The 14,952-nt window shown below is 31.0% G+C and overlaps 1 protein-coding gene across 1 annotated transcript; it reads right to left on the bottom strand.

Moving 5' to 3' along the window:
* Positions 1–3,827: 3,827 nt before the first annotated feature.
* LOC124365198 (putative defense protein 3) lies at positions 3,828–9,539 on the bottom strand. Its single transcript, XM_046821155.1, has 4 exons — positions 9,352–9,539; positions 7,681–8,071; positions 6,425–6,516; positions 3,828–3,950 (listed from the first exon to the last, which is right to left on the bottom strand). The coding sequence occupies exons 2-4, from the start codon at positions 8,014–8,016 to the stop codon at positions 3,872–3,874; spliced, it is 507 nt and encodes a 168-aa protein (XP_046677111.1). The 5' UTR covers positions 8,017–8,071; positions 9,352–9,539; the 3' UTR covers positions 3,828–3,871.
* Between the last annotated feature and the right edge of the window lie 5,413 nt (positions 9,540–14,952).

Here is a 14,952-nt window from a genome sequence, read left to right as displayed (position 1 = left end):
TTCAAAATATTACAAATAGTTTTATTAAATATAATCTAGATATAAATACGTATTATTACAACATTTTTATACTTACATTTGTGATCCATATTGTGAAATTTACATAAGTAGATATGGAATGTTTGAGAAAGCACATCATAACATTAATTACGTTCGACTTAAGGAAATATTTAGTATTTTTTAGTAAAAGATTATAACAATAAAGTTCACGTCACAATCGGATTGAGAGCTAAAAATTTTAGATAGATAGTTTTTATAAACTGTCTTAAAGTATATCCCACTAGAAAATTAACAAAAATATTAAACTAATAATATTATTGGTCAGGCTAGAATCGTTAATGAACACTATACATTTTCCAACAATGTGAAAAAATTGTTTTTTTAGAAATCTTTGTAATTTACAAAATAAATAGTTTAAATCCTGTAAATTATAGTTTAAGAGGATAGATGTCTAGCGTTATGTCTAATACTTACAGATTCTTTTTAAGTAAAAAAATTATACTGTTGGGATCACCAAATCCTTATAAAATTTCAAATTATGGATACTCTGCTTGAAGTTCTCGTATTCTTATGGTATATCTCTATTTTAAGCACTGATTACATAACAAGGCTACTCTATTTTCCGCATGTCATTCATTTTATTTAGGATGAATACGTGATGAATATGTTTACTAAACTCTTTACAAACTAAGTAAGGTTTCATGAAATAAATTTTTATACTTTGCTTTGAAATTGTTTCAGTTCTCCTACTAAAATGTAACGGTTGTCTCCTAAATGATTTATGTTTGGTTTTAAAATTAAAGGATATATTCTATATTCGTTAAAAGATATAGTGTGTTTTGGTTATTATTATAAGCAACCGACATTAATTCACTATATTTATACACTCGTCATTATTTATTTCTAAACTTAAAGAGTTTTCATCGTTGTCAATATTTAATTAAATTGTCTGGTTTAAATATTTATACATTTTAAATATACATTTATAGTTTTATATATTTTTATATGTTTACATATATAATATAAAATATAAACATATGTATATAATATGTTACATATATTTTATTTTATCAACTACATTTATATATTTTTGAAAACATCATGGTTTTGAGCCATTATTCGTTATTTCTATCAACAGCCATTAAGTATTTTTGTGGATATTTGGATATATGTTATAGTTTTATATGAAATGCTACAAAGTAACAAGAGTGTTCTTTGTAAATAGAATGTTCTAAATTTTGGACCTTGTAGAGTTATCAGATTTGAACTTTAAATATTTCATTTTAATATTTAAATAGAGAAATTTCAAAAACAAAAATATTAATTAAAACACCAAAAATAACACTCTAATGTACTATCTACTAAAGTAATTACAGCTGTTCATGAGAGCCTGAATAAAAATGCATGTAGGTATTAATGCATTAAAAGAAATCAATTATTGGGACGTGTTCAATATTGGTATTTCATTAGGAAACAGCTTTGTACACTACACGTCATTAGCGATATATTATAATCGTGAAAATCAGTTATATCGTGTTTGATAATTAATTAGTAGTATTACCTTAATGTAGTGTGAAATTATTAATTTAAATTTTCAGACAAAGAGGTACTATATTTACGTAGAGACATAATAATGGAAAAGTCAAGCATATTACGTACAGAGTTAGTTACATTTCCAATTAATTGCACAAAGTGTCCCGGTGACGTTCTGCTGGTAAATGTCACATTTGTGCAGCAACACGTACAGGTTTGGTCACTCCACATTGTGTGTAGCATACAATCAGTATTCCGGCAACATTTTCATAAATTTTCAATAAAACGTCATATTTTTAACACATTTCCTTTTTTAAATTATAAATGGGATATAGTTTACAGGTTTGTAAACTATACACTATTTCTGTACGTTATAACGAATTTTATTGATTATTGGACGGTTTAAATCCATTAGGAAAGTATCTGCTCTTGCAGTCCTTGTATTTACTATTGTAGAACAAGCTGTTTTGAGAAGCAAAATTGGCCTTACTAAAACAAATGGGATATTACACTATTGAGGAGTATTACGCATATAATAATAAATAAAATAAAAATTAAAAAAATATAAAAAAACTCTTGCACAAACAATGCACCTTTCCTTACTAGATATTGCATATCCATACAAACAACGGTCAGAAAATTTTGACTAACGTGCACATCACTGCACTTTTTCATGATCTAAAACACGAATCTTCCTAAAAGAACATCGCTACTACAGATCGTTTGTATGTCGTATCGCAGTATTAGTTGACTTGTAGTGGTAAAATAAGAGTAACTTTGGTTAATTTAATCCGTAAAAAATTTACATTTCATAAAAACATGCATAAATCATTAACATTAAACGTATTTTTTGTGTTCTAAAACATCACACTATGTAAATTAGTGTTTTTTAAGACATTTATAAATTAAATTGCGAGAATCATTGCATTGTATATACACTTATCGTGTAGGGTTTTCACAATTGCCACTGTATTTTATTCCAAACAAATTGACGGTTTTTTTAGCGAAAATGTTTAGAAAAATTTAGTTTATGGTATTTTTAAAGCACATAATGAAATTTTTTATTATTTTGAAAAGCATTACTTAGTATACAAAAATGTTGAAATGGTTTGTTTTATTATACAAACAATCTAAATCCAAAATCACTGATAATTTGTTACAGTCAGAGCTTAAAGACTCTTAAGAAAAACACAGTATCTAACACGGTCTACAATCACATATATATTTGAAGCATTGTATTATAAAATAGTGAGTAAAATTGAATTCATTTAATAATATTGAATCAAAAAATTAACAAGTAGTATTGATTAGAATAAGGTAATGTATCTAGAAAAATACTTGACGAATTTTCCTGTCATGTAGATATTTCCACCGCTAATTCGATATGTAACATAAAAGCGATGCTGCGACAGACTGACTGCAACTAACTTCTCTAATATAGAACTATGTATCTGAACCCCCGTCTTAGTCCTTCTATGAATTGTATTGATATTCCAGATCTAATTACAATTCACATACATCTATATTAAAATTATTTTCTCACTTCAACATTCCATTATAACATCCTTACGTAATATCCTCAGTGTTCAAACAATTATGTAAAAAATACTACTATGTCCAATTTTTTATTCCAATAAAACTGATAATATTTGTATTTATAATAAAAGTTCAGTCAACTAACCATTGTTCTACAAGCAAAACTATTGTAATTGAAATAAAGTATTTATCTTACTCATGTCAATGCCATTTTATAGTACGCTTTATCGAGGTATGAAATTCATCATTTTCCTTCACTTATTTATTCCCCACTGTACCAGTACATTCAATTCGTTGAAATACTTGTTTGACCGGCAAAAATAAATTATTTAATGTGTCTTTCCTTAAAAGTATAAATCTATTACTTTTGGACGAAAAACTACAAAACTCTACGGTTAATGTTTAAAAGATTTTTTTTTAAATATTGGAATCTGGTTTATTATTTACCGTAATATAAACTTCGTACTGTAAACAACTTTTATATAGCACTCGGGGAGCTACAAAAAGACGGTTTTTGCTTCTACACCTAACTAGTCTCCTCACACTGTAATATATACAGTATGTTTTATAATGTTGGTAAATACAGTTCTTAATGTTTTCTATCCACATTACAATCTAAAAATTGGTAAATAAAACAATTTTGTTAGAAACGTTTTGAAAGGTTTACTTTTAAGAGATTTCTTCCTTGTTTATTGTTGTGTGAACGAAATTTGACTAGCGTGAAAGAGGGGTTTGAAATAATAACGTAGTACGATTTCCAGTATAGAAAATCTACAAACATTAATTTGTAATATATAAAGTTCTACCACGGGTTGTATACAGATATTGAATCTCCCTTCTCTCTCAGCCAGAATATCTCCCCAGACTGGACTATTGTAGCCCTGAAAACAGGAAATGACAAAACTATAGCACAAAGTACTAATTTATTACTGGTGAAAAGAAAATACAAAAGGGATAATTCAGTATATTTAGAGAGAGGCTATAAAATGAAAGTTACTTGCAAGAATTCAATGTTGGAATAAACTCAATTTGTGTTATTTTATGTTATTTGTGTAATTTGCATATCTTTAATCTTGAAATTGTTTAAGTTCGTTATATGGTTCTACTAAACCTGATGGAATTACCGTACACTTTTATAGATATATGGCATTGTTATGGACAAATCCTAATACCAAATGGTAACGATAGAACATAAGAGTTTATTTTTAATTACGTCACTTATTAAAGTGAAGCAGTTAAAGATTGTCAAAGATTCCATGAAAGATGGTATATCTTTTACAAGTATAAAATTAGTTCCTTCCATTATAGTTATATTAAAACTAGCAAACGTAAAGTGGGATTATTGAGTTCATTAAATCCTGATCATGGTTGCAGTCAACAGCTCGAGCACTGCATTCAACCTGGTGATAGCCTCTAACACCTTTTAATAGTCCTAAGTTTCCAACTTTACTAAATTCCGGTTCCATGCATTGTAAAGACGAACGCCCTCAAATGCTATCAAATTGAATGCATACTTTGTCTGTCTATTTGTCTGCCCGCCCATCAACTGTGTCATAAATCTTGATAAGAAGGTCCTAGAGATCTGCAACATGATACAAGGGTTTCTCTTGTTCCAAAGGTGAACTCTATTCATTGTAAGACCAAAAAGTAAAAGCGTAGTCCACCCGCCCATGTATTTATGTGTGATCCCTTTATCCTTAAATTACGTATGGTACTTCGAAATTCCATTTTATTGTACTGTACACGATTAATACACTAAACATTCACTCCTCCTGAATACTTTTGTCGCAAAACAAACTTCGAGTTAAATTTTATTATGATGGATCTTGTAAAAGAGGAACAGTGCCATAAACTAGAGGACTTGCCCCAATCCAGTTTAAAAATTAGGGTGTTTCAGAGTTGTAATTTTTAAAAACTAAAATCAATACGTTTCTTGACATTTGTTGAATATTTAGTAATTTTAACATAACTTAATAATAAATAATCACATAAAATTCAAAATCATACCTGAACCTTATCTGAACTCAAAATATATGCTAGAAATGTACTCTAAAGATTTTCCAACAAGACTCAGATGACCCAACGGTTCTGGTTTTATTTATGGGCAAGTTTTCAGTCATCATAAACCTATTAGGTTTTTTTAATCTGGTTTAGTTCACTTTTCTAAAACCCCTAAAAGAAAAATCTAGGGTTAAGATCGGGTGAGCGAGCTGGTTAGTCCAAATCACCATGTCGACCTATCTATATCCAGTATAAGAATTATGTAATAAGGTGGAACACTGGCTTGGAGGTAAAGATTGTAATTTTCCCGAGTAATTACTTGTACTGCTGGGACAATGTTACTTTCCAACATTCATCTTGTATCGTAGTCCATTCTAACTTCAATAAAGAAGAATCTAGCAAGAGAATTTAACAAAATTACTGTAAGATTTTGAATTACTGAGGATGTCGGGTATGCTTACAATCATATAATTTCTGAATTAGAAAACACCTAGTAAACAAACATGCACTTAAAGCATAAAAAGTGCATCAATGGACTGCCATTCAAAAACAATATGTCATAGATGGTTAACTTAGAAGTCCATACTAGAAAAAATCAACCCAAGCGATGTCAGTTTATACTTTTTAAATATTTAACGGATAAGTACTATAGATTAGAATTTTGTCTAAATAACTAATAAAAACCTGGTAAAAATAGTTCAGTTTCCAGACGGATATTAATAATTTCTTTAAAACGAGGCATGCCTCATACGCATACGATAGAAAATAAATCCTTAAAAGTGTTTAGAATTTCTAAGTTTAAAATAGTTCTTATAGGCCTAATATCCCGTTAGTGCCTGTATAGCTGACTCTTAAGAAGTAAATTGAATAGTTACTTACGCGAGAAGGCAGCCTACGTGGGGGAGTTAATTGCCGACTAATACAAATGTTACTATTGAGTGAAAAATTGTCACATATAGTGGTAATTGTAAAATTGGCCCATGTTGATTGAAAACCCTGTGAATTAACATAATGAATTAATGCCTCAACACTGTAGGCTAGTTTTATTTTATCCGTGTTTTTAGTGTTTTGTGTTCTGGTAACATATTTTAATTGTAAAGTTTCTATTTATTACAATTTGAACGATTCTATATGTATGTGTCTCTTTGAAAACATATTCATATAGTGTTTGCGTTTACACGCCAACATGTAAGCACACGCTATGAAACATTAATAAAGTTTCGCAACAACTCAAACTTTTGTCCATACTTTATGGTCTGGAAACATTTCATCCTCGAGCTTGGTTTTATTGTGAGATGGACCAAAGTAACTTTTGCTTGTTTAACTCTCTAATAGATTACATGGAATCGCTTACAAGAATGTAATATTGCCTGCGTAGTCAAAGTCAGACATCCATCTCATGCGCGCTTCTGTGTTCGGCTCTGTATCGAACTCCACCGCAGTGTTCTGTAACACAATACCAAATCAAACAATTACCACTTAAACTGTTTTACATTCAGGGGGAGTTTATCTCATGATAGAACATCTAGCTTAATACTATTTATATACTGGAACCATATAAGCCTCACACTTGATTAATCTTATTCTTATATGGATGTATTTACTGCTCAGCCAACATAAGCACATAGTTTTATCGAGAAACAATGTGGAAATATTATACTATTTTGTTCTTTTGTGTTTATTTATACAATCTACGTTCACTGCCAGTGCTTTGTGTTGTAACTACTTATATCTATACTGTTTGCATGCATTATTTCATGTCTTTTTATATTGCTAGAATTGCAGTAAAGATGAATATTTACAATAAAATATAGGCAAGAAAATAATTTAGAAGACTAACACTAACTATAAAATATAACTTTTCAGGTTATACTAACCTCAGCAGTAGCTCTATACGCCATCCATGCAATGGTCATTAATCACAGATCGTATACCTGCCTCTGTGTTACATGTTCAGCTCTGGTAGTTATCATATGGTCAGTATACCACACAGCTGTCTCACGAAAACTCTTTGTTGTAATTATAACCGTGATGTGAGAATAAAACTAACACACAAAACTCGTTCTGAACCACTAAATTTCCTGATAGGTTTCAGCGTCCCAATTCGTACTTGTGAGGATTTCCCCATTAGTCCAACCGACATCTTATGGAGCAGCCAGTATATCGTGTACTGGCTAAGCATCGTCAAACTTAAAACAAGACTTAAAAACGGAGAAGATAAAAGAATTATTATTGCTGAGGCAATTAGGTTGAGTTATAACATCTATAGACCAGTATTCTTCTCCGAAGTATATTATACATATGTGTTCCAGTACAATGTTCTACTACACGGCCATATGCTATATAATTAAAACTTTGGAAATTTGTTTCATTAACTGAATGAGCTAGTGTATATTTCTTTGGGTTTATTTGGGTTAAATTTTAAAATTCCAAAGCAAATTCTTAGTGCTATATCAAGCAGTAATATTATAACAGCTGTAATATAGATGTGATCATTAACTGTTATAATATTTTAAGCCATTGCTTAAGTTATTGCTAAACACTTGGTTGGTATCATAAGTAAAACCTATTATTTCTATTTCAGTACCACATACATCAATAAGACATTACCTCAGAACGACCAAAACAGTTGAGGACGGTGATGTCGGCGTCTCCTGTGTCCACGAACATGCCCACGGCCACACCGCTCTCGCGGTCCAGTGCCTGCACCACGAACCGTCGGAAGTCGACTCGAGGTCGCGAGGACTTGATGGTGAAGATGACGGAGTCCTGGTTCGTGATCTTCCCAGTCTTGCTACAGGAGAGGGTGTAGGGCGAGGGTGTGGTCTGGGGCAGCGCGCTGTCGAATGGGTCGAGGGTGAGGCAGGTGCTGGAGTCCAGGTCCTCGGCAGCTAGCAGCAGTGCTGGAAGCGCTAACCAGACAGTCACTCCTGCTCCTGGCAGCATCTACGTCACGTGTGTCTGACTCCTTCTCGGCTGTCTTATGCCTATCTTGATTTGTCTGGTAAAATAATTTACTTAATTGATTTAATGGCAATTTTAATTGATTTAAAACTACGTTTCATTTTTCTTAACAATACCCAAGTATAACTTAAGAATATACCTTAAATAGATCGAAAAATTGTCAACCTATTGCGTACGGCACATTGAAATAAATTTTACTAAATGTTTTCAATATATAAGCTTTTTTTGCAGAATTTTTTTCAAATATTTTCGGACTTTTAAACTATTTAACAGATGAACAGTGTGCGATACAAAACATTACACAGAGTTTATAGAAAAATATTGGCATAAAGTATTTTAATATTAATTATGAAAAAATGATGTAAATATTTATTTGTGGACTCGCCTGATGATGAAAACTTTTGTTTCGAAAGGCCTCGTACAAAAAATAAACTATTTGGAAAACTTTTGTGTTATAACAATTTAGTACTACTATATTGGTGTGTCAGGTATTATTTTGGTTTAACAGGTATTATATTATTGGTATGAATTCAGCAGTTAGCCCACGCAAGACTACAGCCAATGAACTGAAACGTTTTGTATTGCTCCATGACCTTGCATATTGTATACTGTATTGTGAAAGCTCTGTGATTTGTGTAAAAGTTTCCATATTCATTCAACCATATAATTTTTATTACCTTTAAATTTAATTATTATAACAAGTTTCTACTTTCTCAGTCTCAATGTGTTTTTGTTCAATTCAAATGTTATATTGCAATGAAGCTTCAAATGTTTTCATTATAAAACTGATGTGACAAGCATTACCCTACGTGCAGAAGACTACCTTTTAAAATGCCCAATTCGTGGCTTATAGACATAAGTCCTATGAATAATGATAATGCATTATTTTAATAAATTTAGTTTTTATATCAAATTTATAGAAATATATATTACGTTCTCGTTTAATTTACTAAAATGAATGAACTCAACAAATATATACGTTATATGAAATTATATCTTATTTTCATTAGTTCTATTAAATAGTGGTCTAAAGTTAGTACAAAGTCCAGGAATTTACAATTTTTTTATAAACAAAAATTCTTGGCCAAATCCATCATAAGAAATATAATATTACGAAAACTTTCGACGCAGTAAAATTTATTAGTAAAACCTATTACTATTTATGGATTCAACCTAATTAAAATTCATAAAAATAAAGTATTATTTCAAGAAATGCGAAATAGTTATCATATTAATGTTTTCTATTTTATTGGACAGATCAGCATAACTACAAGGTATAATACAATTATTACTTGATAGTGACTGGTGTTGGCTTACCTGTATTATGTACGGACACTGTAACTTAAGAAGAAACTTTGAAGTTCATTTTAAACCAACAAAACGATACACAAGAATGCCGATATAAATGTATAATGTAAGTTTTATCAGACCTCTCCATCTGATAGCAATGTCACTTGTCTCACTTCTGCCATAACTGACCGATGTCGCTGATTGTGTATAAATTATGCATTTATGCGGTCGTTACACATTTATACAGACTAAATAAATAACAGCTTTATCACAGCTATAATCTATCTAAAATAAACTGAGGCAAGTTTTGTAAACAGACTCCTCTATTATTTTTATTAATCAATATATGGTTCTGACGATTTAGGAGTATAAAGAAAGGCCTCTGTGTGTAGTTCTACTAAGTAATTTTTAATAAACTTTTTTATTCCGAAATAATACAAGTCAGCTTTAAAATTTAGATTTTACCTAAATTAAATGATTACATATAATATATCGTTTGTATTCTAAAACGACTACTTATTCAGTACAATGCAAGCGACAAGCAAATGAATCAATTTCAATTCAGTTCCAATCTTATACAGATGTATTTCAGTAGTCAGTAAACAACTCAACAATAAGAAAATAATTTATTACTTGATACAATATCAGAAAGTATATGGTAGGAAGCCGTAGCTACGAACACAGTTTCCTGCAGAACAACTGACAACATAAGCTTATCGTTTTTAAATGACACACCAAACACCCATATAATAAGTGATGGTCAATAGAAGATATTCTAATCTCCTGATCCATTTTCTAAAATTTGACATTAGCAAGTAGTAAATGCTTTATTTTTTATTCAAATGACAGGATTTTTAGGGTCTGAAGGTACCGTTTGAATAAATAGAATGTCTCTGCAACATTCCATGGTCTTTTATAGATTACAGTACTTGAGTTGAAATATACAGGCCAGTGTGGAGGAAAAAACAAAGTGTGTATTGTTTTCAATGTTTTTAACTTACAATATAATATGAAATTGTCATATCTCGATTTTAAAACAATTTTTTCTACGGTAGTAGCAGTTCTGGTTAAAATAAATGTACTCCGTCTCTAAAGATATACAGAGTGTTCAGAAAAGTGTGCCACAAACTTCTGTGGCTGAAAGTACTCATGATTCCAAAAAGAAGATTATTCAAACAAAGGTCGGAAAGTTTGTCGTTTAGGCGACCGTTTTGTATTTTATTGAAAACAAATGATTATTTCTTGAAGTATTAAAGCTACGTATACCAAACTTTCCAGATATGCTATGACAAATAAGAGAACTCAAAAAATAACTGTGTAATTTGCATTAATATTATATAAATAATAAAGTTAAGTAACAAAACACCTACTATAGTTATTAAAAATGTATAATATACCAACTTACTTTGCGATTTGTATTACCATTCCAACTGATCTTTTTAACGAAATCCGTTAACGCATAAGCAAACACAATCACTTTGGAAGTGTGCTTGCACAATCCCGGAATTAACCAACATTTTGTCAGTTGAAAGGCATAAGGTGTTTTGCATCCGTTATAAGAAACATACAAGATATCAACTATGTTTAAATCCTTATAACAATTTAAATGGTAATTTTTCAGCGAAATCGGTCTACACATAAGTTTAAATTTTTACAATTCCTTTTAAATTATAAAATCTACAAATTACTATGTTATTTTAGTTAGTGGTAATTTATATGTACAAACTGGCAGAACTTCTCGAAAGAACTATCTAAATGTAATGATTAATGAGAGTGCATTTTGTGAAAACAAATTTAAACAAATAAATTATTCTATACTGCGTAATGCCACAATAAATATTTAGATTGAAGATTTTTAGCGAATTTTATTAAATATTGAATAACTGAAAATATTTCATTAGCAAATACAACGTTCACATGTAAGAAACTTTAATATTCATTTGAAAGAACAGCTGGGTTCAGAGATGGCCACCACTACATGAATGTTCCAATTGCTGGTTATCAACTACAGCATGGCATTGCTCCTCTTGAGGCTCGTAGAAAGATACATGATCTTATCTTTCTCGACAAGATCATCATCGGAAGCATTGATTGCCCGCAACTACTCAACAAAATCTACTTCCATGTTCCTGGGCATACGAGACTGCGAGACACCTTTGCAAGACTGTACTATTCAACGACCTACCAACAACAGAGTACGATACCTCGACTTCTACGCAGCGGAAATGAGATGGGACATCTTGTTGACTTCTTCGCCACCAGCCCTGCTAGATTCGAGAAGAAATCATCAAATTAGTATATGGCGCTCTATAATTCTGTTTCAACTATACCTTTTTTCTGTTTTTACTCGCCTTTTTTAGTAGTACTTTGTTATATATTATAGTCTTTGCATTTAAATTGTTCGATATTGTTGTTGTATTTTATAGTTTATTGATTATTTCATGTACCTGTTCTTGTTGATCTTGTTTAATCAACTCTGTTTTGCTTGACTCTCTGTGCATCATAAATCTCCAAACTTTTCTTGTTATATTGTCAAATGGTTACCTGTTGTTGTTATTAAATTATTGTTATCTATTGATTTAGTCGTTATCAAGTTATTGTTATCCAATTGTATCAGTTGTTGTATTCGCTTGTTGCACTCTTATTCTATATTGTTATGTTATTTTACTATGTAATGGTATTGTAAAAGTGGCGATTGCCGTGGAAATAAATAAATGAAAATAAATGAAAATGAAAATGAAAGTAACTGTTAGTGATTATGACAATATTAGGCATAATATAAAATGCATATTTCACACATATTAGTAGAAGTCACGTTCACCTCGCAATAAAGATTAACTCGAATGGGGTGGGGGGGGGGGGGGGTGGGGGGGGGGGGGGGTGGGGGGGGGGGGGGGTGGGGGGGGGGGGGGGTGGGGGGGGGGGGGGGTGGGGGGGGGGGGGGGAGAACAAACACGTTGTATATATGATGACAATGTCAAACCTCGCTTGAGGTATATTCCTAGGAGCAGGCAGAATCAACTTCTCCAGGTAAAGGGTCTCTACCATTAATATTGGTCTTTCTTAGATTTTAATAGGTCACCAACTGAATTATATGTAATTTGATTTAGAACGATTTGTTTTTGGATTAATATTTCTGAAAAACTGAAAACAGAATTTAAGTTGTAGATACGACTTGATTTCTACAACCTTTATTTTTTTCTTTCACCTGTTTAAACCTTTTCTTTAAAATATTTATAGTGTTTACGCTTAATTAATTTAAATACTGTATTATCTAAATAAGGTTTTAGGCTTGTGTGTGCCTGCGTGTGTGTGTGTGTGTGTGTGTGTGTGTGTGTGTGTGTGTGTGTGTGTGTGTGTGTGTGTGTGTGTGTGTGTGTGTGTGTGTGTGTTGATGTTATATGGCAATTAATTACCAGATTCAATCCGTCCAAAATCTCCAGGGAAGCAACCCTATGCACAGGCTTTTCTACCCATGTAGGCTCATTTAATAGGCCACTTTAAATTCAAGTGTATAATATTTATATGTAAACATTTAATTAGTATAGTAAAGATAATGGAAATTTGATAGTAAATTAATATATAATTAGTTACATAATATAATTCCATCAAATGTATAATAACTACATTTACAATTATTTATTGTGGATTTGTTGCAACATTTTAATTTTCATTGTTTTTTAAATTCTACCTTATTTTACACATTGCACGCATGTAAATATGTTACAAATTAACTCAATTCAATTCAATTCTAAGTTGTTTCTTGGATTTTATTTGACACTTAGCCTGTTTCTTTGCATATTGAACTATTATTTATATTTTGAATTGACGTGCTTAAATTATTGATATCTATTGAAACAATATAGAGTCAAGAACAGATCCCTGAGGGACTCCAAGACTCGGTGAGATAGCTCGTGTAAGTACGCATTACACCTTTGCTCTTTCATGACTGTAATTTAAGGACGATGCCATCCACTAAAGTGGATAACCAATGACCCGACACTTGTTTAGTGCATGAACCAATGTATCGCATACACATAAACAGGGAGAATCGATAAACGTAGCGAGTTCTCGTCTCTCAATGACTCCCACAACTGAATTCCACCAAGATAGTTATGCATCGATTGTTGATTTTTTTTAGTAACTCGTATTGTTCTGAACTAAGAATGTTGAAACAGTTGAAATAATTTATGAGTCTATCGATAAAGTTTTAAATCTATTTTAATCAGAATTTGAACTATTGATATGCGAAGATAGGTTATGAAGAAAGCGGGTATAAACTGCAGATGAAAGTGGCAACCTAATCGACTCTGAGTGTAGATTTATAATATTCAAGGTGTTTAAAAATAGATTTACGAATACTTTTGGATATTAGCTATACATTGAGGAGATATTGTAAACAGCAGAATTAAGTAAAAAGATTCAGAAAAATATTTTAGCAATTTTAAAATAATTGTTATTTATTCTAATATTCATGTCTAAATTATTGTAGAGACCCTTTTAAAAACTATTTGAAAACAACTATACTGTAGATTTTTGAGGAGTGGAACAATCTAATGATTGGAACCTAGTTATAAAAACCTGTGTAGTACTTCAAAACAAACTAAGTGACTACGGCCCGATTTTAACTTAAGGGAAGAAAGAAACTAAAACTAATAATAAATTGGGCTCCTTCCTCATGAAAACTTTTGATTTCTTTCATCAGCATACATTCCTCCATGGCCAAATAAACAGTTAATCTAGGCAATAATGAATCATAATCCGTTTAATTCAACCAATAAAAATAAAAGTGAAATAAAAGAAAACAGGAAAAATCCCCAGTCAGTTCTAGATTTATTTCATTTATATATGGTATGAAATATAGTATTTAACCATACATAGAGCACTTGATTTATGTATGCATCCTATAACTCACATATAAACCCAAAAATTAGAGGACTTTGCAAGACTAAATATCAAAATTTATTTTCCTATATATAATTATTTTCCCAGACAATAAACTGAATATTGGACATAATAAACCGTTACATAAAGATACTCCAACTTGTATGATTAAATTTACGTTAATATGGTCCTTTAAATGTCAAAAACGGCCATAAACATCATCAATCCAAATTAGTTCGTTTAATTTTAAGTGTGGGATAAAGTGAAAATATAATCGTGATTGAAACCATATAAATATTACCTATAATGCAGATCAAGTAGATATTTTTTCATTTAGAATAGTAATAATTGACGATTAGGTGTATGCAATACCAAGTATTTTCGTAACAGAATTCACCTAAGGTTCTATGTAAACTTTCACATCTATTAATAATTTAATTCTCGAGATCGACCGTCTATTTTTTATTTATATTTAATGGCTAGACTCACACCTAGTGTTGAGTTCAGGTGGGGTTGGTGTGAAATTTTCATTTTCAGTCTTGATGGAAGGTAGGGTGGAACGTATTTTACTACACTCACTAACAAACCAAAAGTTTTTTCCTTACAATTTCATTATTTTTACTTACAGGTATGTATACATCAGATTAAAAACAAAAAACAAAATCGATTTTCTTATGGCTTTTTATTCCTGCGTCCTACGATTTCTGTACTCCGCACCACTAGGTATTTTAGACCATTTTTCTT

Source organism: Homalodisca vitripennis, chromosome 6, assembly GCF_021130785.1.
Source record: "Homalodisca vitripennis isolate AUS2020 chromosome 6, UT_GWSS_2.1, whole genome shotgun sequence".
Lineage (NCBI taxonomy): Eukaryota > Metazoa > Arthropoda > Insecta > Hemiptera > Cicadellidae > Homalodisca > Homalodisca vitripennis.
Note: the sequence above shows the minus strand (reverse complement) of the source record. Positions and strands in the feature narration are given on the sequence as shown.